Raw genomic sequence first — 22,782 nt, forward strand, 5'->3', positions numbered from 1 at the left:
AGGTAATAAATTTAGCAAAACTGAAACTATATACAAAAACAATTATCAAATAAGAAATACATTATCAACAGATTCAACGCAATGCCCATCAAAATCCCAGCAAAATTCTTCAAAGACCTCTAAAGAACGGTACTCAACTTCATATGGAAAAGCAAAAAAACCAAGATAGCCAAAACACTCCTGTACAATAAAAGAACTTCTGGAGGCATCACAATTCCTGACTTTAAACTCTACTACAGAACTACAGTAATGAAAACAGCCTGATATTGGCATAAGAACAGACAGGAGGACCAATGGAATCGAATAGAAGACCCAGATATCAACCCACACATCTTCAAACACCTGATCTTTAATATAGAAGCAAAAAATACCAAATGGAAAAAAGAAAGCATATTTAACAAGTGGTGCTGGCACAACTGGATATTAACATGAGAAGAATAAAAATAGACCCATATCTATCATCATGCACAAAACTCAAGTACAAATGGATCAAAGACCTCAACATCAAGCCAGCCACGCTGAACTTTATAGAAGAGAAAGTGGGAAGAACACTTGAATGCAATGGCACAGGGAACCACTTCCTAAATATAACCCCAGCAGCACAGACACTAAGAGAAACAATTAAGAAATGGGACTTCCTGAAACTGAAAAGCTTCTTTGAAGCAAAAGACACGGTCAACAAGACAAAATGACAGCCTACAGAATGGGAAAAGGTCTTCACTAACTCTACACCAGACAGAGATCTGATCTCCAAAATATACAAAGAACTCAAGAAATTGGACACCAAAAGATCGTATAATCCAATTAAAAAAAAATGGAGTACATACCTAAACAGAGAACTCTCTACAGAGGAATCTAAAATGGCTGAAAGACACTTAAGGAAATGTTCAACATCCTTAGTCATCAGAGAAATGCAAATCAAAATAACTCTGAGATTCTATCTTACACCTGAAAGAATAGCTAAAATCAAAAACACTGATGACAACTTATGCTGGAGAGGTTGTGGGGAAAAGGGAGCACTTCTACATTGCTGGTGGGAATGCAAGCTAGTACAACCCCTTTGGATATCAGTGTGGTGATTTCCCAGAAAATTAGGAAACAACCTTCCTGAAGACCTAGTAATACCACTTTTGGGTATATATCTAAAGGATGCTCAATCGTGCCACAAGGACATATGCTCAACTACGTTCAAAGCAGCTTTGTTTGTCATAGCCAGAACATGGAAACAACCTAAATGCCCCTCAATTGAAGAATGAATAAGAAAAATGTGATAGCCTTTTCGTCAAGATGGCGCCGAAAGCGAAGAAGGAAGCTCCTGCCCCTCCCAAAGCCGAAGCTAAAGCGAAGGCCTTGAAAGCCAAGAAGGCAGTGCTGAAAGGCGTCCACAGCCACAAAAAGAAGAAGATCCATACATCGCCCACCTTTCGGCGTCCCAAGACCCTGCGGCTACGAAGGCAGCCTAAATACCCCCGGAACAGCACGCCCAGGAGGAACAAGCTTGACCACTATGCCATCATCAAATTCCCCCTGACCACCGAGTCAGCCATGAAGAAGATAGAAGACAACAACACACTTGTGTTCATTGTGGACGTCAAGGCCAACAAGCACCAGATCAAACAGGCTGTGAAGAAACTCTATGACATCGATGTGGCCAAAGTCAACACCCTCATAAGGCCCGATGGAGAGAAGAAGGCGTATGTTCGGTTGGCTCCTGATTATGATGCTCTGGATGTTGCCAACAAGATTGGAATCATCTAAACTGAGCCCAGCCAGCTAATTCTAAATATACACTTTTTCACCATAAAAAAAAAAAGAAAGAAAAATGTGGTACATTTACACAATGGAGTACTACACAACAGAAAAAAATAATGACAGCTTGAATTTTGCAGGAAAATGGATGGAGCTAGAAAACATTATTTTGAGTGAGGTAACCCAGACCCAGAAAGACAATTATCACCTGTATTCACTCATAGGTAGTTTTTAATTATAAAGCAAAGAAAGCCAGCCTACAAACCACAGTCCCAGAGAATTTAGACAGCAATGCAGACACTAAGAGAGACTTACATAGATCTAATCTACATGGGAAGTAGAAAGTAGAAAAAGACAAGATCTCCTGAGTAAATCGGGAGCATGGGGACCTTGGGGGAGGATCGAAGAGGGAAGGGGAGAGGCAGAGAGGGGAGCAGAGAAAAATGTAGAGCTCAATAAATATCAATTAAAAATGTATTAAAAAAGAAATACAGTCTCAATGTCCAGTTCCTAAGTAATTGGAAAATTTATAGAGATTATTCCATTAGCTACCTCTCCTGGAGTCCAAATTGATATGAGATTTCCCTCTATATCCTATGAATATATTTTATTACCATTGGTTAATAAAGAAGCTCCTTTGGTCCAGTAGCAGGGCAGAATATATCCAGGTGGGAAATCTGAACAGAGATATAGGGAGAGTAGGTGGAATCAAGGAGACACCATGTAATTGCTGTGAAGGAGACAGATGCTGAGAACCTTACCGGTAAACCACAAGCCTTGTGGTGATACATAAATGAATAGAAATGGGTTAATTCAAGATGCAACAGTTAGCTAGAAATATGCCTAAGCTATTGGCCAAACAATGTAATTAATATAGCTTCTGTGTTATTATTCAGGTCTGGGGTGCCAAGAGACGAATGAACAGTCTTTGCTTACACAAAGTTTTGTTCCTAATTTACCTTTTGCCAAGATTCTAGAGAACTGCAATGGCAACTGTCTAGTCTTCAACCCCATCAAAGACCTGAGAAGGAAATAACATTACCTGAGTAAGCAGGAAGTGCATAGCAAGTGACTTCCAAAAAATATGAGAAATGGCAGAAATAACTGGCTGCCTAGATAGTCATTCAAAGTTCCTCTGAAACATTGTGACATCCATCTTTGGCATACAGGCCTAGGATATCTGACTTTTTCAAAAGCTGGAAATTATAAAGGACTGTCATAACCCTGTCTTGACAAAATTAGGCAGTTACTACTCTTTGTGTCCTGCTTGTCCAGTTAGGACAGTGTACTGTCAGCAGTCAAGGCAAGGACAGTTTCTTGTCCTAATGGCTGCTTTTGCCACAAGGAAAGCAAACATCATTTGGAGTCTCTCCAATGTCCATCATTATCATCATTTGAAGTAGATCAGTGATGTCAGGAGCAGACATGTTTTATGTCAAGGAAAGTCTGAGTTCTTAAGACATTTTAAATGATGCATTCTGTAGGTCTTTCAAGTGTTTGAAGATTGCCTAGCTATCTGAAGTATACCTCTGTATGACCTTGAAAACCTAACAGGTCTTTAAGTGCCCTAGTTATAGGTGACTATTAACCTGTATTTCTTAATTATGCTAAATAATTTGTAAAGATAACTTTCAAGGACTAGAAATTTACATTACATTGTTAAATGAGCTGCATAGGTACAGTAGCTTAAACAAGAGTAGGAACATATATACAGCATGTTCTAACAAAATAACCTTAAATTTGTATCAATATACAAAATATCTTAAACAAGAGTAGAAACATACATACAGTATTATAATGATATTTTATTTGTGTTTTAACAAATAAAGATTTCCTGAAGATCAGAATGCAGAGCTAAGCCACTAGAGGTCAGGAGGTGGTGACTCACCTTTAATCCCAGGATTTGGGAGTCCCACACCTTTAATACCAACACTGGGGAGGTGGAGACAGGAAGGAATATGTGTGGGCAGGGAGATAAATAAGAGGTGAGAGGAGACAGGAGTTCAGTGACGTCTGAAGATGCAGTCTGAAGATGCAGTCAGTCTGAGGAGACAGCATGAGGTCAGGATCACCCTTTTGGTCTGAGGATTCAGTAGAGTTAAAAGGTCTCTCTAGTGACTGGTGGCTCTACTTCTCTGATCCTTCAGCTTTTGTTCCCTAATATCTGACTGCAGGCTTTATTTTTTAAGACCAATTAGAAATTGTGCATAGAAAAACAAAAATAACCTTAAATTTGTATCAATATACAAAAAATTCATACCAACATAAATATTTAATACTAGTAGTTGCTTTTTTAGTTTAAAAGTAGATTCAATAATCTACCCTTTGATCTTATAATTTTTATATCCCCCCTTTTTCTTTGCAGAATGAGATCCCTGAATCTACTCTCTTCTGTTTAGCTTTTTTCTTGACCATAATGAAAAACAACTTGTAACCAACCCCCCTTAAATGATAATAAATATCCATAAACCTATCTTTTAAGAATGTGGGCATTCTTCTCTAGACTACTTCCTGTGTTTGGTGGTGCTGGTAATCTTTGAGGGAACCTTGAGAAAATCAGGAAAGTTGTTAGGTTTTGGCTGGAATAGTTTGTGAGGCTGTATTATCTCCATTAGCAGCCTTGAAGCTGTTCTGGATGCTGGGTCACCGGGGCCATTTGTTTGCATTAGTGTTTGGTCCCTTTGCTCTGAAAATAACAAACTTTTAAAGCTAACATATGTATCTGCATTAATACAGGTATAGACTGTGTATTGTACACAAGTCAGCCAAAGATGATTTTTTGTTATGTGTTTGAGCAGGTAAAACATACGTCACATGTCTTGTAGTTCTTCTAGGTTTATTTCTTTGTCTGTAGTCAGGATTTCAGCGGATCTTCCTTGATCAAACCTGATCATCTTTAACTTTGAATAAATTCACTACCTTTTATTTTCTGTAGAAACAAAAGCATAAATTCTTCCCCAAAGTAATAATTTTTTGACTTCCATTTTGAAGTCAAGACATTTTTTAAAGCATGTAGGTTGGCTTAATCCAGCAGCATTTATAATCAAATGTCTCTTAGCAGCTATCAATCCTTTCTCAGCAGGCAAAAAATTCAAAGACAACACCATAGCATATAGTATCCAGACCTTCTGCATTTGCCATCTTTATATGGCTTATTATATTTTTATTACTCTATTTCATTTTTAAGGCCTTTATTATTTTAAAATTGTGTGGCGGACCTCTCGACCGGCGAGAAAGAACAACCACCACATCAGGATTCCACTCAGATCACGCTTTACTGGAGTGCCCTTGATTGATGGGGAGCATGAAAGAAGAGGGGCAGGGAGCGAAGGGGCAGGGAGCTAAGGGGAGAGACAGCATGAAGCGAAGGGGCAAAGGGCTCTTAGGCAGCTGCTTAAATAGGGAAATGGCACACGGGTCGCCCTGTGATTGGCTGCCACCAACAGCTGACATCAGACCGCATCGGGATAGGCCCAAGGATCCTCATCCACCGTGCATGCGGGAAGCGGGGGACGGGCAGCTCTCAAAGGCATAGCCAAATATGGAGTTGTTTATTTCCAACAAGACAGGATGTTGGCGCCATCTTGTAATGGCGATCCTGTCCGGCTCACTACAAAATTGTATTTTTTATCTAAGACTATATATATATATATTCTTTCTCTTCTCTCTCTAGCCTATATACGTATTTTTAAAAATTTTTTGGCTGTTTTTGAGACAGGGTTTCTCTGTGTGTAGCTCTGGTTGTCCTGGAACTCACTCTTGTAGACCAGGCTGGCCTCAAAATCACAGAGATCCACCTGCCCCTGACTCCCAAGTGTTTATGTATATTTTTAAACATACTGTGATCTGTTTAGAGGCTCTTTTTGCCTGAGTCTGTCCTTACTGTGCATCTAAAACCTTTTCTGTCTACATGAGCAAACCCTAAACCTGCAATGCGGCTTAGTTTATGGCATGTTGGCATGCTGGTGGGGCTTGCTCTGGCAGCAGCTCAAGCCTGCAAGCAGCCCAACCATGGAGGGAGGTTGGTTTTATCCACCATATAGGTGCTGGGTATGGAACTCTAGAAGAGCAGCCAGTGCTCTTAGCCGCTGAGCCATTGCTCCAGCCCTGGCTGCCTTTTCTTTTCTTTTTAATATTTATTTATTATGTATACAATGTTCTGTCTATGTCTGCAGGCCAGAAGAGGGCACCAGACCTCATTACAGATGGTTGTGAGCCACCATGTGGTTGCTGGGAATTGAACTCAGGACCTTTGGAAGAGCAGTCAATGCTCTTAACCACTGAGACATCTCTCCAGCCCCTGGCTGCCTTTTCAATGGTACAATGGTGTCGGGTGCATTTGCTGTCACGTGACCCAGCCACATTTTCATCGTACAGAAGCACATTGAACAGAAGCATCCCACTATTTTTCCCCACTTTGAGATTTTAATATGACTGTGCAGCACGTTAGTTCTGCCCTCCCTCTGTCCCAACCTCCCTCCATGGTTGGGCTGCTTGTTGCCAAGTGATGGGGTGTGGTGGTTTGAATAGGAATGGGGTAAGTCATAGACTTATGTGCTTGAATGCTTGGCCCTAGGGAGTGGCAGTATAGGAGGTGTGACCTTATTGGAGTAGGTGTGGCTTTGTTGGAGGAGGTGTGTCACTAGGGGGTGGGCTTTGAGGTCTCAGAAGCTCAAGCCAGACGTTGTGAGGGGAGAACTAGCTTTTTAAGGATAGCTATTTCTTTTAAGAGCTGGAGAGAAATGGCTCAGCAGTTAAGAACTCTTCTTGCTCTTGCAGAGGACTTGAGTTCTGTTCTTAGCATCTACATGGAGGCTCACAACTGCCTGTAGCTCGAGCTCTAGGGAACGCAGCAACCTCTCCTGACCTCTAAGGGTGTCCCATACCTGTGGTATACACACATATACGCACACATGAATAAAAACAAAAGAAATATTTTTATGAGGTTTTAAATTTTTGATTTATTCATTTTTATTTTATATGTGACTATTTTGCCTGGAGATATGTATGCACACCGTGTGCATGCTTTGTGTCCATGGAGGTCAAATGAAGGCATTGGATCTCCTGGGACTGCAGTTGAACCTGGGTCCCCCACAAGAACAGCAAGTTCTCTTACTTGTTGAGCCAGCCCCCCAAATAAGATAAATCTTTAAAAAATATTATTTATTTGGGGATTGAGGAGATGGCTCAGTGGTCAAGAGCACTTTCAAAGAATCGGAGTTTGGATCCCAGCACCCACGTCAGGTGGCTCACAAGACACTATAACTCAGCTCCAAGGGATCCAGTGCCTTTTCCTGGCTATCATGGCCTCTGCATGAACACAGGGTATTTACACAGATACACATATATACATTAAATCAATAAAATCTTTAAAAAGAAAGGAAAATGCCCTAGAGACTTGCCCACAGGTCAATCTAGGGATGGCATCTTCTCACTTGAGGCTCCCTCTTCCAAAAGCACCTTCGTGTGCATCAAGACAATGTCAGACTAGAGCATACACCTGCTGAGCCATCTCTCCAAACCAGAAACCGGTTTTCAATGGTCCTGGGTCTTTGAAGTTCATTCAAGCTCATTGGTCACATACTGCAGAGTGAAATTGTACTAATGCTCCATAAATATTGAGAAGTTAATTTTCTCCCATCTATTCATCTGAGCTTATTAGTCATAAAGTTTAAATAGTATTTCTTTATTTAGTTTACCTGAAATGTCATTAATGCCAAAGATCAGTTATGTATTGCAAACATGCACTGAGCTATCGTACCTTCCTTCGAATTATGTAGATCTATTATGTGTCAACTTACATTTCTTTTTAAACAAAAAAAGGAAGGCTGGATGGAAGGCCCAGTGATTAGGAGTGTGTGCTTTTCTTGCAGACAACCAGAGTTTCTCCTCAGCACCCACATCAGGTGACTCACCACCACCTAGAATCCAGTTCCATGTGATCCAGCTCCCTCTTTTGGACTATGTGGGCACCTGCATTCATGCATAACACACACACACACACACACACACACACACACACGCATGGTGTGGGACAGTGGTCTGTATTCTGTCAATTATATTTTAAATAAACACTGATTGGCCAGTACCCAAGCAGGAAGTATAGGCGGGACAATCAGACAGGAAGTAGAGGCAGGTCAATGAGAACAAGAGAATTCTGGGAAGAAGAAAGCTTATGCAGTCCTGATCCAACCACAGAAGAAACAAGATGTGACTGCCCCTCTGCATAAGGTACTAAGCCACATGGCTAACACAGATAAGAATAATGGGCTAATCATGGGCTGTATAAGTTCTAAGAGTTAATAAGAAGCCTGAGCTAATGGGTCAATCAGTTTATAGTTAATGTAGACCTCTGTGTGATTTCTTTGGGACTTAATGACTGCGGGAACTGGGCAGGACAGAAACCCCAACAACAGACACACAGACACCCAGACATAGACACACACAGACACACACAGACACACACACACACACACAGTTAGAAAAAACTAAAATGCCCTCAATCCCAAAACTGAGAGGCAAAAACAGACTGATTTTTGTGAGTTTGAGGCCAACCTGGTCTACATAGTGAGACTCTGTATAAAAAATGTTTTTAAAGGCTTATAAACACAACAAGTAAGTAATGAAACATTCTTTTGAGACAGGACTCTACTGTTGCTGGTTTATCTGTTCCTACCCCCAAATTTTACTGACTATAATTTATACTTTTCAAGTTTATACAAGTACTTCACAGTTATTATATCTCCTTGAATCCATCTCTTCATATACTATCTCTTCCACCCTTTATGATTGCCTTCTCCTTTTGATTAGTTCTTTAGTTTGTCTTTTTGTTTGATTTTGTTTGGGGACACTATGTAGCCAAGGCTGGCTCAAACTGAAGATGACCCTGCTTCAACCTCTGGAGTGCCCACTCACAGGCATGAGTCTCTGGAGTGCCCACTCACAGGCATGAGTCTCTGGAGTGCCCACTCACAGGCATGAGTCTCTGGAGTGCCCACTCACAGGCATAAGTCTCTGGAATGCCCACTCACAGGCATGAGTCTCTGGAATGCCCACTCACAGGCATGAGTCTCTGGAATGCCCACTCACAGGCATGAGTCTCTGGAATGCCCACTTACAGGTGTGAGCCTCCGGAGTGCCCACTTACAGGTGTGAACTTTCTACTGTCTTTTTCTTCCTCTTTATTTTCAGACTTTCTGTATCTCTTCTAAATGGGATAACACATTTCATCTCAATAATTACTTGTATTTAATGTGAGATTCTTTCACTTGATTTACAAGTTTAATCACATCTTTTCCCACATTTATTTAATTACTGTCATGCACCAAGACTTCTATGAACTATCTTATTCCATATTTCCTACTTACTAGACGTAAGTTTTCCATTTTACTTCTTTCATAACTTTTATTGGGTAGAATTTTTTGCTAGTTTAAACATTATTCATTTTATTTTCATTCTTCTGGGTTTATTACCCTTGCTTGTGTGCATGTTTTCTTTTCTTTCTTTCTTTTTTGGACAGGGTTTTAATGTGTAGCCCTGGCTGACCTGGAACTTGCTATGTAGACCAGGCTGGCCTGGAAGTCACAGAGTAACTAAAGGGATCAAAGGCATGTATCACCATGCCTGGCTTCTTCTAATTTTGAGTTTACCAACATCTTCCCACCTCCTCCTGGACCTCACTCTACTAAATTCTGCTGTGGGATACACTGTACACTGTAAAGATTTGTCACTCATATTCGTTTAATAAAACACTGATTGGCCAGTAGCAAGGCAGGAAGTATAGGTGGGGCAACCGGATGGAGAATTCTGGAAAGAGGAAAGGCAGAGTCAGTCACCAGTCAGACACAGAGGAAGCAAGAAGAGAATGCCTTACTGAGAAAAGGTACCAAGCCACGTGGCTAAACATAGCCATGAATTATGGGTTGATTGAAATAGTAAGAGCTAGTTAGTAATAAGCCTGAACAATAGGTCAAATAGTTTATAATTAATATAAGCCTCTCTGTGTTTATTTGGGACTGAATGGCTGCAGGACTGGGTGGGACAGAAACTTCTATCTATAAAACTATACTCATTTACACACTCACCCTGTCTCTTTGTGTCCTCCAGACTTCAGAGCTTACTGATGGGCGATAGCCAGATTCATCATGGCTGCGATGAAACACCAAGGAAGGACAACTTAACACAGGAAATATTCCTTTTGCCTCTGTTTTCCATCCATCATGGAGGGAGCAAGAGATCCCAGAGCAGGTCACACCATGAGGGAGAGGAAGCCAAACAGAGCCATAACAGGAAGGGGTCAAAGCAAGGCCCCGTGAGATACTTCTCTCACCCGGCCCCATCCGCCAGAGTTCCATTACCCCCCAATAGCATATTCAACATCTGATTCCATCAATAGATTGAACTATCAGCTGGGCCATGGGGCTGGAGAGATGGCTCAGTGGGTAAGAGAACTTGAAGCTTTTGAAGGAGAATGACTTTGGATCCCAGCACCCAAATCAGGCAGCTCCTAACTGCTTATAACTTGAGCTCCAGGAAATCAGACACCCCCTCTGGCCTCTGAGCACACAAGTTACACATATGCACCCTTGGGCACATACATACATGTAAGAGAAGATAACTAAATAAAATAATAATAAATTTAAAAAATTAGCCCTCATATAGTGATGCAAGCCTTTAATTCCAACACTTGGGAGACAGAGGCAGGCCTGCCCCTGAGTTGGAGGCCAGACTGGTCAACAGAGTAAGTTCCAGGATAAACATACATATATAGAGAGAGTAGGTGGAGTCAAAGAGATACCATGTAGCTGCCGAAGGAGAAAGATGCCGGATTCTTACCAGTAGGCCGCAGCCTTATAGAAATACATAGATTAAGAAATGGGTTAGTTTAAAATGTAAGAGACAGCTAGGAATATGCCTAGGCCATTGGCCAAACAGTTTGTATTAATATAGTTTCTGTGTGATTATTCGGGCCAGGAAACTAAAGTACAATCTCCATTTACACCAGGATAACCAGGGCTAAACAGAGAAACCCTATCTGAAAAAAATAATAAAAATAAACTTAGCCTTTATGGTCTAAGTGTTTCTGGAGACACCCCAGGACACACCCAGAGGTATGCTTTGTTGAACTTCTAGGCGTTTTTCAATCCAATCAAGTTGACAAGCTAATCGTTGGAGATGTAGGGGTGTTCATGAATCAAGCACTAAGAGCACATCACAGTAGCACAGTTTGGGTTATTTTTGTAAGGCATATTTGTTTGTTTGTTGGTTGGTTGGTTGACTTTTCAAAACAAGGTTTCTCTCTGTAGCCTTGGCTGTCCTGGAACTCCCTTTGTAGACCAGGCTGGTGTTATAATCTGCTGGCCTGGTCTGTCACCAGGGTACCCTGTGTCTTTAGGAGACAAGCCCCTCCCACTCCCAACCCTCCCCCCATGCAAGCAGATCTCCCTTTCCAGCCTGCTCTCTCTTTCTGCTCCTTGGCCCTCTTCTGAAGAGGTAACTACTGCCTCTCTCCCCACCCCTGCCTTTCTCTGCCTCTGCCTCTCTCACCTCTCCCCTTCTCCCTTTTCTCCCTTTCCCCCTCCATAACCTACTAAATGAACTCTATACCCAAACACTCTCTGAATCTTGTATCAGTCTCTCACCCACCGGCGGTCTCCCACCAGTCAAGGGAACCCACAGAGGCCTTGGGTGACCTGCTGCTGCCTTATGGGACCTTAGGTCACCTACGAGTCTTTATAAATGATAACAGCTGGCCTCAAACTCACAGAGATCCACCTGCCTCTGCCTCCCAAGTGCTGGGATTAAAGGCATGCATCAACATTGCCTACTTGTTTATTTTATTTTTAATTATGGGTATGGCTATGTGTCTGTGTGTGAGGGTGTACATGTAAGTGCAGGGCCCGCAGAGGCCAGAGGAGAATGTCTGACTCTCTGGAACTGGAGTTTTAGGCAGTTGTAAGTCACCTGATGTGGGTGATGGGAACTGAACTCAGGTCTTCTGGAAGAACAGTTGGTGCTCTTAACTCCTGAACCATCTCTCAAGCCGTTGATTTTTTCTGTTTCTGTTTTTAAAGACTACCATATCTTGGGGCTGGAGAGGCGGCTCAGCATTGACAGTTCTTGCTGTTCTTTCAGAGGACCTGAGTTGGGTTCCCAATAGCCACAAGGCAGCTGAAGTTGTTGGCAACTCTAGTTTCAACGCCCTCTTCTGGCCTCTGCAGGCACTGCGTGCATATGGTATGCATACTTCCATGAAAACAAAATTCCCAAACACATTAAAATAAAAGAAAACAACTCTTAGGGGGAAAAGACTAGCATATCTTTCTAACTACATCTGAAGTGTCTTTCAGAGGTTGTGGGTAGCAAATGATCTGAGACATAAAGCTTGAGAGATTTGTTTTTCAGTTTTTAAAAATTACATTTATTTACTGTGTGTGTGCTGTGTTCTGGCCATTGTGTATCTGTAGAGGTCAGAAGACAACCTGAAGAAACCAATTCTCTCCTTCTACCATGTGGGTCCCGTGGGTAAAAATAGGTCATCAGGCTAATCAGCAAATGTTTTAGCCTCTAGGCCAGCAGTTCTCAACCAATAAGTTTGACCCCTTAGGCAAACCTCTGTCTCCAAAAATATTTATATTACGATTCATAATTGTAGTAAAATCACAGTTATGAAGTAGTAACAAAAATAACTTTGTGATTGCGGGTCCCCACAGCACGAGGAACTGTATTAAAGGGTCTCAGCATTAGGAAGGCTGAGGGCCACTGCTCCAGGTCATCCCACCGCTCTACGAGTATCTTTCTGTTTTATTTTGGTTTTATTTTTTTGAGACAGGGTTTCTCTGTGTAACAGCTCTAGCTGTCCTGGAACTCACTTTGTAGACCAGGCTGGCCTCGAACTCAGAGCTCCACCTGCCTCTGCCTGCACTGAGAGGCCTCGGATGCCGGTGAGAAGAACGGAATTCAGGTCCCTGCAAGAGCAGTGTGTACTCTTAACCTCTGAGCCACCCTTCCAGCCCCTGATCATTCTTCTATTCATTTTGTTTTTCTATTATTTACTTCCAGATGTTTTCCCTCTCCTCTCTGGGACTTCTGGTTTCGACCCCTGTCATCCACACTTATTAACTTCACCCTCATCCTTTTCATTTTGTATTCCTTCCTGGGAGGGTTCGTCAATCTTAGCTTGCAGTTTATGAATTCATCTTAGTCTGAATCTATGTTCCCACTCAACTTATACATTGAATTCTTGGATTCAGCCACTCTATCTCTCATGCTCTGTAACTTCTTCATATATTCGCATTCCTGTTTCAAATTAATGATAATCTCCTGTATCTCTTGGAGAACTTTTATTAGGATTATCTTAAGTTCTTGTTCTCTCTGCTCCATTAATTCTGCTTCCTCTCACATAGGATGTTCATCTTTTGGATTTTCTTTATAGGGATCGCATGACTCAGGTGCTCTGCTTCCTTAGGAGCTCATATAGCCCCGGGACTACCATTCCTGTGGCTCTATATAGGCCTTTAATTCTGTTGCCGCACCCAATCACCACTCTTACCAGTTTGTTTAGCCAAACTGGTGCCTGTGGATGAGCCTGGAGTATTTCAAACCGGGTTCTATTGCTCCTAAGATGCCATCCCTAGGCTGACCTCTCCCTCCGGAGGGATTTGTAGAAGGAGATGTGTAGTAGTAAGCTACAGGAAGCCTGGGCCCCTGGGTGGGGTGTGTTTATCCATCTATCCGTCCGTCCATCTGTCCGTCTGTGCCGCCTTGCTTAGCCTAGACTACATTTCCCAGAATAATTTGTCTGTATAGTTCTTGGTTAGAGTTAGTCTAAGGAAATCCACTCATGATTGGAAAGAAGGCAAATCTCAAAAGTTGTTGGGGCCAAAGGCAGCAAGAAACCAATATAGGAGGTTAGGAGCACTTGTTGCTCCTGCAGAGAACCCCAGTACCCACACGGTGGGTGGCTCACAACCATCTGTAATTGTAGTTCTGGGGAATCTGATACCTTCTTTTGATCCCCCTGGGCATGCTAGGCACACACATGGTGCACATACATACACACAGGTCAAACAGACACATAAAAAATAAAATAATACTCTAATAAAAAGTAAAATAATATCTTGAAAAATAAAAGAAATCTGTGCAAAGGTACCAAAGAGTTATGATCCATTTTTACTTTTTTTCCTGCCTGTGTGCTCCCTCTTCTTCTTCATTGCCCTCCCCCCCCAGATTCCCAACAGAGACCCCCAGGCCCAGGGCTAAAGAGTGCCTGAGAAGTCATACAAGTGGTGGCCAGAAGAGGCAACGGTAAACCACAGACCACAGGCTTTTTGCATTGGTTTCTAAGCAAGCTCCTCCCCCACCTGCTCTCAGCTCCACTTGTAGTAATAAGGGGCGGCGGGGCTGCATCCCTGGCACCCCAGCCGCCTGGCTAGCTTATGCCCCGAAATAACAACACACAAACTGTATTCATTTAAACACTGCTTGGCCCTTTAGCTCTAGCCCTTACTGGCTAATTCTGATATCCCGATCAACCCATCTCTAATAATCTGTGAGAACCGGTCTTACCGGGAAGATTCTAGCCTAGTCCATCCTGGGTCGGAGCTTCATGGCGTGTGTCTGCCCGGGAGCTGGGCATGGCGTCTCTCTCAGGCGTCTGCTCCCGAGAGGAGAGCTGTGGAGTCTGAGCTCACTTCCTCTTCCTCCCAGCATTCTGTTCTGTTTACTCCTCCCACCTATCTTCTAACCAATGAGGGCCAAGCAGTTTCTTTTTATTTAACCAATGACCTTCCTCCATCACAGTGCTTTCCCTGGGCCTCCTGCCACTCTTCTGATTCTTCCATGATCTCCCATCCCTGCTTCAAGACCCTACTTCTTCATCTCCTCCACCGTCTAACTGGAGTGCAAAATCTAGTTCCTGTACTTAAAGGGTTTATTCCATGACAGCATCCTACTTCCCTGCCTGAGCCCCCGTAGATGCGGTTCCTGAGGACTTGCTAGAATAGTTTCTGAACCACACTGATCTCCCTGCTCCTGAACCCTCAAATGAAAGGGAAAAGCACATTCTTCTCCTTTTTAACACACTGCTTTCTGTTCTGTTCCTGGAGCTGAGATGCCTCCCCTAGGAGAGGACAGGGTAGAGACCCACCATGTTGACACGTGTGTGTTTCCTTCTCACAGGAGCTTGCCCAGTAGCTTAAGTAACTTAAATAACTCCCAGCTCCCATTAAAGATATCACCTTCACTCGGCTGAATCCTATTTATCCCGTAGTCTTTCCTGACTTCAAGATGTCTTAGTACCGCCACCTGCTGGTGGTGGTGCACGCCTTTAATCCCAGCACTCGGGAGGCAGAGGCAGGAGGATCTCTGTGAGTTCAAGGCCAGTCTGGTCTACAAAAGCTAGTTCCAGGACAGGCTTCAAAGCTACAGAGAAACCCTGTCTTCAAAAACAAAACAAAACAAAAACAAATAAACAAAGCAAACAAAAGCTGTCTTAGTCCCGTGTTAAAAGGCATCATATGACCCCCGCGACTGATCACTCTATGACTGTCTCCTCTACTAGACCCGACCTGGACTCTCCTTCTTTCTCTCCTGGCCTAAAGCACAGATCTCCTCCGGCCATTCTTAGAGCCTGAGGAGCATCCATGTAGGAAGTTCTAGGAGGAAGAATCAATGGAGAAATAACAGAAAGCCACAGGTGGGGGTGGGATGGTATCTAAACAGAGCTAGGAGGAGGAGAGAGAGGACCCAGGGGCCCTAGAAAGGACCCAAGTAGACCCCGAGCTTTAGGGCCCCTCCCATCCCACAGGACTAAAGGTTTTACTTACTCCCAGTCTTGGTCTTCCGACTTTCTCAGATTAATTCTTTTCCATCCCAGGAAAAGATGCCCTTGGTCCCCAGCTGACCACCAGCATCCCTGTTAGGAAATCTCTCCCAAAGGCTAGAGACTAATAATTGCCCTCTGTTAGGGGTGTGGTTTAATCTTGAGGACTCTGATTAATCCCCTGATAGGCCCATAAATTTTTTAAACATTTTATTCATTCAGTGTGTGTGTGTACATGCGTGTGTGTTTCCTCAAGCATGCACATATGTTTGGAGGCCAGAGTAACTTTTGGCAGTTGGTTCTCTCCTTCCACTTTGTAGGCCCTGTGGATCCATCAGGGCTAAAAGCACCTTAACCTACTGAGACGACTAACTGACCCTGGGTACCTAATCTGATGTGTTACTGGGAAAGGGCAGATGCTTGAGAGGCAGCGTTCAGGTGGAGAGAGTTGGGGTGCACCCCCAGGGACTGCATCCTGTTCCCTATTCCTTCTCTCTCTGCTTCCTTGCTACCATAGGTAGGGAGTGCTGTCTCACCATAGGCCCCTGTGTGATGTCCTGCCTCAGCACAGCCACAAGCGTCAGAGCCAGTCCATCCGTCTGTCCATCCGTCTGTCCATCCGTCTGTCCATCCACCAGTCAGTCGGTCAGTCAGTCAGTCAGTCAGTCAGAGACTGGATCCTTTGAGGCTGTGAATTCCTTTTGTTTTGCTTTGCTAAGCCAGCATAGGCTCTGCTTTGCCTCCTTCTCTGCTGCAGTGCTGCAGGCCGGTGTCACAGCCCCACTTCCTTTCTCTCTCATCCTGTTGCTCCTACCTCAGCACTCACCTGCTCCTCAGGAGATAGACCTTTTCTTTGATATTCTGCTGGCTTTCTGTCGTTTTCTTTAAGGTGCATCTCACTTTGGTTTTCTCAGCCACTCAGAGAGATTTCAGAACGACTGTTCTGACTGTCGTGACAGTTTATGACTGTCGTGATCCTGGATCTGAGCCCCTAGGACCCGTTCCCACCCTGTGGCTTGCAGTCTCTCCTCGCCCAGTTTCCTTCCACAGACACCCCTCTCTGGTTCTGCTCCCGAAAGCATTGAGTTTTCCTCCAAACATGGAGCCTACTTCCTGCATGGATACATTTCACACTCCAAGAATGGCTAGAGGGAGCTGAGCGGTGGCGGCACCCGCCTTTAACCCAGCACTTGGGACGCAGAGGCAGGTGGATCTCTGTGAGTTCAAGGCCAGCATGGTCTACAGAGCGAGTTCCAGAACAGGCTCCAAAGCTACACAGAGATACCCTACTTCAAAAATCAAAAACAAAAATAAAACGAAACAGAACAAAACAAAACAGAAAAAGAATGGCCAGGGGGATATCCAGGAGACACCAGGCTTCTTTGCTTTTCTCCCTCACCTATTGCGGGAAAGTCAGTCTCCTTCTGGCTTCAGGCCACCAAGCAACACAGCTCTGGCCTGATCGTCCCTCAATGCTCTCCTGTCTTCTTGTCCAGCTACTTCCAACCTGTTGTCCTTCAGCTCAGGGTGGCACTTCCTCTGCAGAGTAGGTAGGTATGGTGCTCATCTAAGCAGAGAAACCTTGGGAACCCTCTTACGGTCTAGGCTGGCTAAAGCTGGCTCCCCGCGCCTCCTCCCCGCCCTCCCCCCCAGTATTACTGCCTTACCGTTGTACCTAAACCCCAGCCCCTGCTATTTCAGACTGCCATCATGTTTAATCCTGCCTTGGGGAGACCCCTCCCCCTCGCCCACTGGAAGGGATCCGATTACATGGCAAAGTGCAGTTTAAGTAGCTGTAAGGAAATGTGACGGAAAGTCTGTCAGAGTTCAGTCAGACTTGCCAAAACTTGGTGTAACTTTTGATTGTTGTCAATGTGTCTCCTAAGGAAACCTGAGCTGATGGAAGCTGGGGGAGTCTGGGGGAGTCAGGATGCTCAGGTAAGAGGCCGGAAGTGCTGTGGAGGAGGGGCAGACAGAGTTCAACACCCCAGCCTCCCCCCAGCACACACAACCTAGCTCCTTGAGAGCCTGAGAAGATCCTGAGGGTTGCCTGCCAGGGACTTCTTTCTCAGGGTGCTAACAAACAAAGGCAGCTGGGGCATCAGGATTCCTCCATGTTTTACACGGAGGGGAGTGGACCTAACCATTTTGGTACTGGGTAGGCTTAGAAATAAGTCAGAGTAAGACAGGATTGCCCCCCACAAGCCTTTTAGCCTGAGGTCAGGGGCATCTAGACCCTGGAAGGATCTAGGAAGTCCCCCTAGAGACCACAAGTTGGAGATTCCCGAAGACCAGACTGAAGACTCTGCTATGTGGGCCTCAGGTGCAGCTGTACCCAACAGGGCTGGAGATGTTGCTCTAGTTAGTGGGAGAGAGCTAGCCTAGCCTGCACGAAGCCTGGACCCAATGGTTCAGTCTCCAGCGTTAATAAGCTGGGTGTGGTGGTGTATGCATATAATCCCAGCACTTGGGAGGTATAGACAGGAGGATCGGGAATTCAAGGTCTTCCTTGGCTACACAGCCAGGTTGAGCTCAGTCAGGACCATACGAGACCCTGCCTCAAACAAAACACTCCATAGGCTCAGACAGGAAGTGTCAGAAATGACTCGCACCAGATTCCATAGCCTTTCCAAGAACCTCCCTGCTTTCCTCCTGGCCTCGGACTAGACAGGGCTGGGTCTCCTTTCCTTCCACACCCTATGGGCACTGTACCTGCCAGGGTGTGCCAGCCTTGCCCAAGCCAGGCTCCAGCCCTGACATGATCCCTCTGGTCTCAGCAGGCTGAGGTACCTGAGGCTTCCATTAGGAGCCACTTCTAAAGCTTCCTGAAGCAGGTGAGAGATAGAATATGTAAACAGTGGCTGGGTGAGTCACTGGCCCTCCCTGTCCCAATCCATCAGTTGGCTCACCTACCAGTCTGAAACACCAGCCTGTGTTGTCTCCCAGAGCAGATGCTATCTTGGGGCCAAGGCCTGTCCAGGCTCCTCTGCCACTGCCGATGCCTATGTCTTCTTCAGCGCACTCCCAGTGGCAGCGGTGACTCACCCACGTAACTTTAAACCCTCCAAACAATCCTGTGAGTACTATCGTGTTCACCTTAAATGGCCTCATGCCCTTCTAGCCCTTCGTCCTCCTTCCTGGGACTCTCGCCTGTGTGCGTGCCCCCCCCCCCACTACCTTCTCAGGCAGACTTCCAAGAGCAGTTCCCCTGTCCGTCTGCCTCTGACCCTCCTCACACTGAACACTTAGTTCACTCTTGGAGAAAACAGAGCCTTTTTGTAGCAGACCCATACAAGGTGTAAGAGGAGGGAGTTTCTCAGCTCTGCTCAGGAACAAACTGCAGGGTGCTGGAAGTGTCTTTTCTGTAAAATTTCCTTGAGTGTTAGAAATTCATAAGGGGTGGTGTTGGCACACACCTTTAATCCCAGCACTGAGGAAGCAGAGGCAGGTGGATTGCTGAGTTTGAGGCCAGTTTGGTCTACAGAGTTCCAGGACAGACAGAACTACACAGAGAAACCCTTTCTCAAAACAAACAAACAAACAAAAAATCCAAAAGAGAGAGAGAGAGAGAGAGAGAGAGAGAGAGAGAGAGAGAAAAGAAAAGAAAAAGCAGTTCACAGGGGAAATGCTGAGGTAGGAGGGGCTACAGAAACAGCCCCACAGTTGAGTGTATCAGCTAGTCCTACAGTCTCAGCGCTTAGGGAGCTGAGGGGGGGGGGAGCCTCAACCTGGGCTGCATCCTACTGGGGACCTAATCTCAACAAATACCAACAACAGGAAGACAGTGCTACAGCCCCTTCCTGGTGACCAGAGCTCAGCCTCACACTCAGAGAGGGGTGGTGCAAAGTGCGCATGGCAGGAAAGCACAGTAGGACTTCGGCTTCTCACCTGCCCATCCAGGTAGGCAGTGTGGCTGCAGGCTCGGTAGTCCGAGTCTCTTTGCTCTGTGGCCTTCTGCGCTTCGGGGACTTCATCTGGAAAATGAGACTATAAATAGCATCTAATTCTAGACGTGGAGAGAAGACTCAGCTCCATTTTGCAAGCAGTGTAATGGTTGGTCCAGGAAAGAAACATTCATGACCGCCTAAACGATCGGGCAGGAGTTCGCTGAGAAGCCAATCTCCAGGTGTTTCCCTTCAGTGCACTCATGAGTCTTACAGGAGAAAAACGTAACTTTTACGATGGATAGATCTGGCAGGAACTGTAGTAACCTGACGATGAAAGTTAGCATCACCAGGAAGGGGACAAAACTGATGTCCCACGCTTCCCTGCCGATGTTTGGAGAGGGTGGAACCTCCCTCACCTGGCATCCCTGAGCCTTATCATGAGGAAGCTGGCAGGCAGCTCGCCTCCTCTGAAGAGCTGGCATCATGAAAACCACATTCGCCGACTGAAGAAAACAAAGCTACGAGGAGCAATCGCTACACAGAAGCCAAGATCTGAATTCTGGCTCAGGAAAAAAGAGGCACTCGAAAAGACAGTACTATGTCAAAAGCTGAGTTCAGACTTTATGTTAAACAATAGTAACCCGGCAGTGGTGGCACACGCCTTTAATCCCAGCACTCAAGAGGCTGAAGCAGATGGATCCCTGAGTTTGAGGCCAGCCTATTCAGAGTGAGTTCCAGGACATCCAGGGCTACACAGACAAAAACCAAAAACAAACAAGAAAACAAACAAAAAGAAACCTTCTCTCAGACGAGAGAGAGAGAGAGAGAGAGAGAGAGAGAGAGAAAATAATGACATTTCTATATTCCTGTGTCTGTGCACACAAATGGGGCAAAATGTTAGTTCTCCATGAATTGTCTTTAAATTTTGGTTAAAAAGTTTATGTACCAGTGTTTTGCCCTCATGTGTGTCTGGGAACCATTTGCATGCCTGGTGGCCTCAAGGGCTAGAAGAGGGCCTCAGAGCCCCTGGAACTAGAGTTAGAGGTGGTTGTGAGTCAACATGAGGGTGCTGGGAATTGACCCCAGGTCTGCTGGGAGAGCAGCCAGTCCTGACTGCTGGGTTGTCTCTCCAGCCCACTAATTTGCCATCCTTACAAAGAAATAACTGCATTTGTCTGTTCATTTAGGAGGGCACGTATGTCATAGTGGCTCATGTGAAGAGGTCAAACGACAGATTTTAGGGGCTGGTTCACTTCCTCCACCATGTAGGTTCCAGAGACCCAACTCAGGTTCAGGTTCAGCTGCAAGGGTTCTTCCAGGCTGAACCATTCTTTAGCCCTGTGCTTCCTCAAGTCTCTATAGGACTTACTTTTTTCCTAATGAAAAAGATCATTAAAGAAAAGTTACTGAGAGGCAACTGCCTGGTAACGCAGTTACCCCTTTGCCTAACAGTGAGTCCAGCGACAGATAGGAAGCCCATGGCTACTCAGTAAGACAGATCCCGGTTCTCTTTCCTCAGGGGTCCTCAAGGGTCAGGCTCCACCCTTCTGCTAATCTTCCTGGCCAGAACTGAGAGGAATAGGAAGTGGACGAGGGCGGGAGGCAGACAGACAGCCGGTCTTCTTTCCTCACCCCCACGAAATGTCTTTTGAAAGACTGAACAGATTTGTCCACAGGCATTGGGCGGCCGGTGCTGAGAGGTTTCCCGACAGCCATGCGCTGAACTGAGTGGCAGGAATGCTCCCCGGGCTCGCCTTGCTGCCTCTGGGCCCCGTAACTTCTGAACACTGGCGGAGGGATCTACACAGAGCCACCAGCGGCCCACAGCCTGCTAAAGCCGGCCCGTGTCAACGCCCTGACAGAAAGAAGTGCTAAAATGCATATTTGAAGATGTCTGAGCAGACTTGTTTGAGTGACGGCAGGAGCTGTGAGGTAATCCTGGTGTCTCCCCTCGTCTCGGTTTTGAAGGCTGGGTTTGCCTGCAAGCCTCTGACCTTGACCGTCTTTCTGTTGCTGTTAGCATTTAACAAAACTTTGCTTAAGACTTGGGAAACGACAGAAGTCAACACAGACAGGGGCTTTTATCATTTCTTCTGGGAGGGCTAAGCCTTATGATCCACTGTGGGACAGAAGACTCTTAGGTTGAAATTCTCCAGGCCTAACGTCTGGGCTGGTAAAAACTGCTCCAGTACAGACCATTGCCTGCATTGTTGACCTCCTGTGGACCCAGGCACCTCTGTGTGCTGTGGAGGTCTGGGAGGCAGGGGGAGAACTAGGCCCTGCTTTAAGAGCCCTTTTTCCAGAACGGAAGTGGCTTCCAAGAGCCAGCTAGCTGAGCCCAGGCAGAGCAAATCATGACAGGCTGGGAAGAATGACTGACAGACGTCAGAAAGCTGATCAGCGCACAGCACAAGACCATCTAGAGCCCCGTGACTGCTGCCTTCCTCTGACAGGGTCCCTGTCACACCTGAGCCCCTGAAAGGGATGTCACACCATACACGGGTACAGCCACCACCTCCCCCACAACCCACTAGTTCTTTCACGAGAGCGTCTCTGCCCCAACATGGGCAGTGAGAGGCTGCGGATCATCATAGCCTCCTCATCCCTTGGCTGTGCAGCTCTGCCCTGGGAAGGATTCTTGGCTCAAGCCAGACTGGGGAGCTCCTTAACTTGGAATTCCTACACAGGGAACAGGGCAGAAGGCTTTCTTTTCTCTGACTCATCAAGTGTGGAGATACAGTGTAGAGTCATTAGTCTGCCCCATTCCCCACACAGAAAGGCAGATGCTCGGGCCCTTTGTTTGTGGATCCATCTCACCCTGAAGCCTCCACCATTCGTCTCCGCTGCGTGAGCTAAGTCGCTTCTGCTTTTTGTTTCTGCTTTTCCCTTCAATCTGCTTGAGCTGAACTTCGGTGTCTTTAAAACATGGATCCTGGCCAGTGTGCTGTGTGGTTGTCATCTCTCCTGGGGTGGACGTGAGTGACCGCACAGTCTTCGGAAACCAATACGTAAGCTGAGAAAAGCAGAATTCGTTCTTGTCTGCCTATAACTGTAGACAGAAGTTTCTGTCCTGGCTGGTCACAAGTTGGTACAGCCAATGGTCAGAGAAAAGCTAAACAAAGGAGATTAGGTTTAGAGTTCTTGTTTTGAAAAGAAAAAAAGAGAAATGTGGTGTGGGAGGTCAAAAATAATAATAGTGGGTAATAGAGTGAATACTTGTGAGTTATTATTTATAGATAATTTGAATTAGTACAGTTTTTTGTATATTAATCCAAGTTCAAATTATATTTGTTATTTCTGTTTACAATATTTGTACACCTATGC

General features: G+C 45.3%; 1 protein-coding gene across 1 annotated transcript; it reads left to right on the forward strand.

Moving 5' to 3' along the window:
* The first annotated feature begins 1,280 nt into the window (after nucleotides 1–1,280).
* On the forward strand, nucleotides 1,281–1,813 carry LOC121454559 (60S ribosomal protein L23a-like). The gene has a single exon (XM_041661962.1). The coding sequence runs from the start codon at nucleotides 1,288–1,290 to the stop codon at nucleotides 1,756–1,758; it is 471 nt and encodes a 156-aa protein (XP_041517896.1). The 5' UTR covers nucleotides 1,281–1,287; the 3' UTR covers nucleotides 1,759–1,813.
* The last annotated feature ends 20,969 nt before the right edge of the window (nucleotides 1,814–22,782 follow it).

Source organism: Microtus oregoni, unplaced genomic scaffold (genome assembly GCF_018167655.1).
Source record: "Microtus oregoni isolate MIOR12 unplaced genomic scaffold, Mior012 000012F_ref0000307, whole genome shotgun sequence".
In the NCBI taxonomy this organism is placed as follows: Eukaryota; Metazoa; Chordata; class Mammalia; order Rodentia; family Cricetidae; genus Microtus; species Microtus oregoni.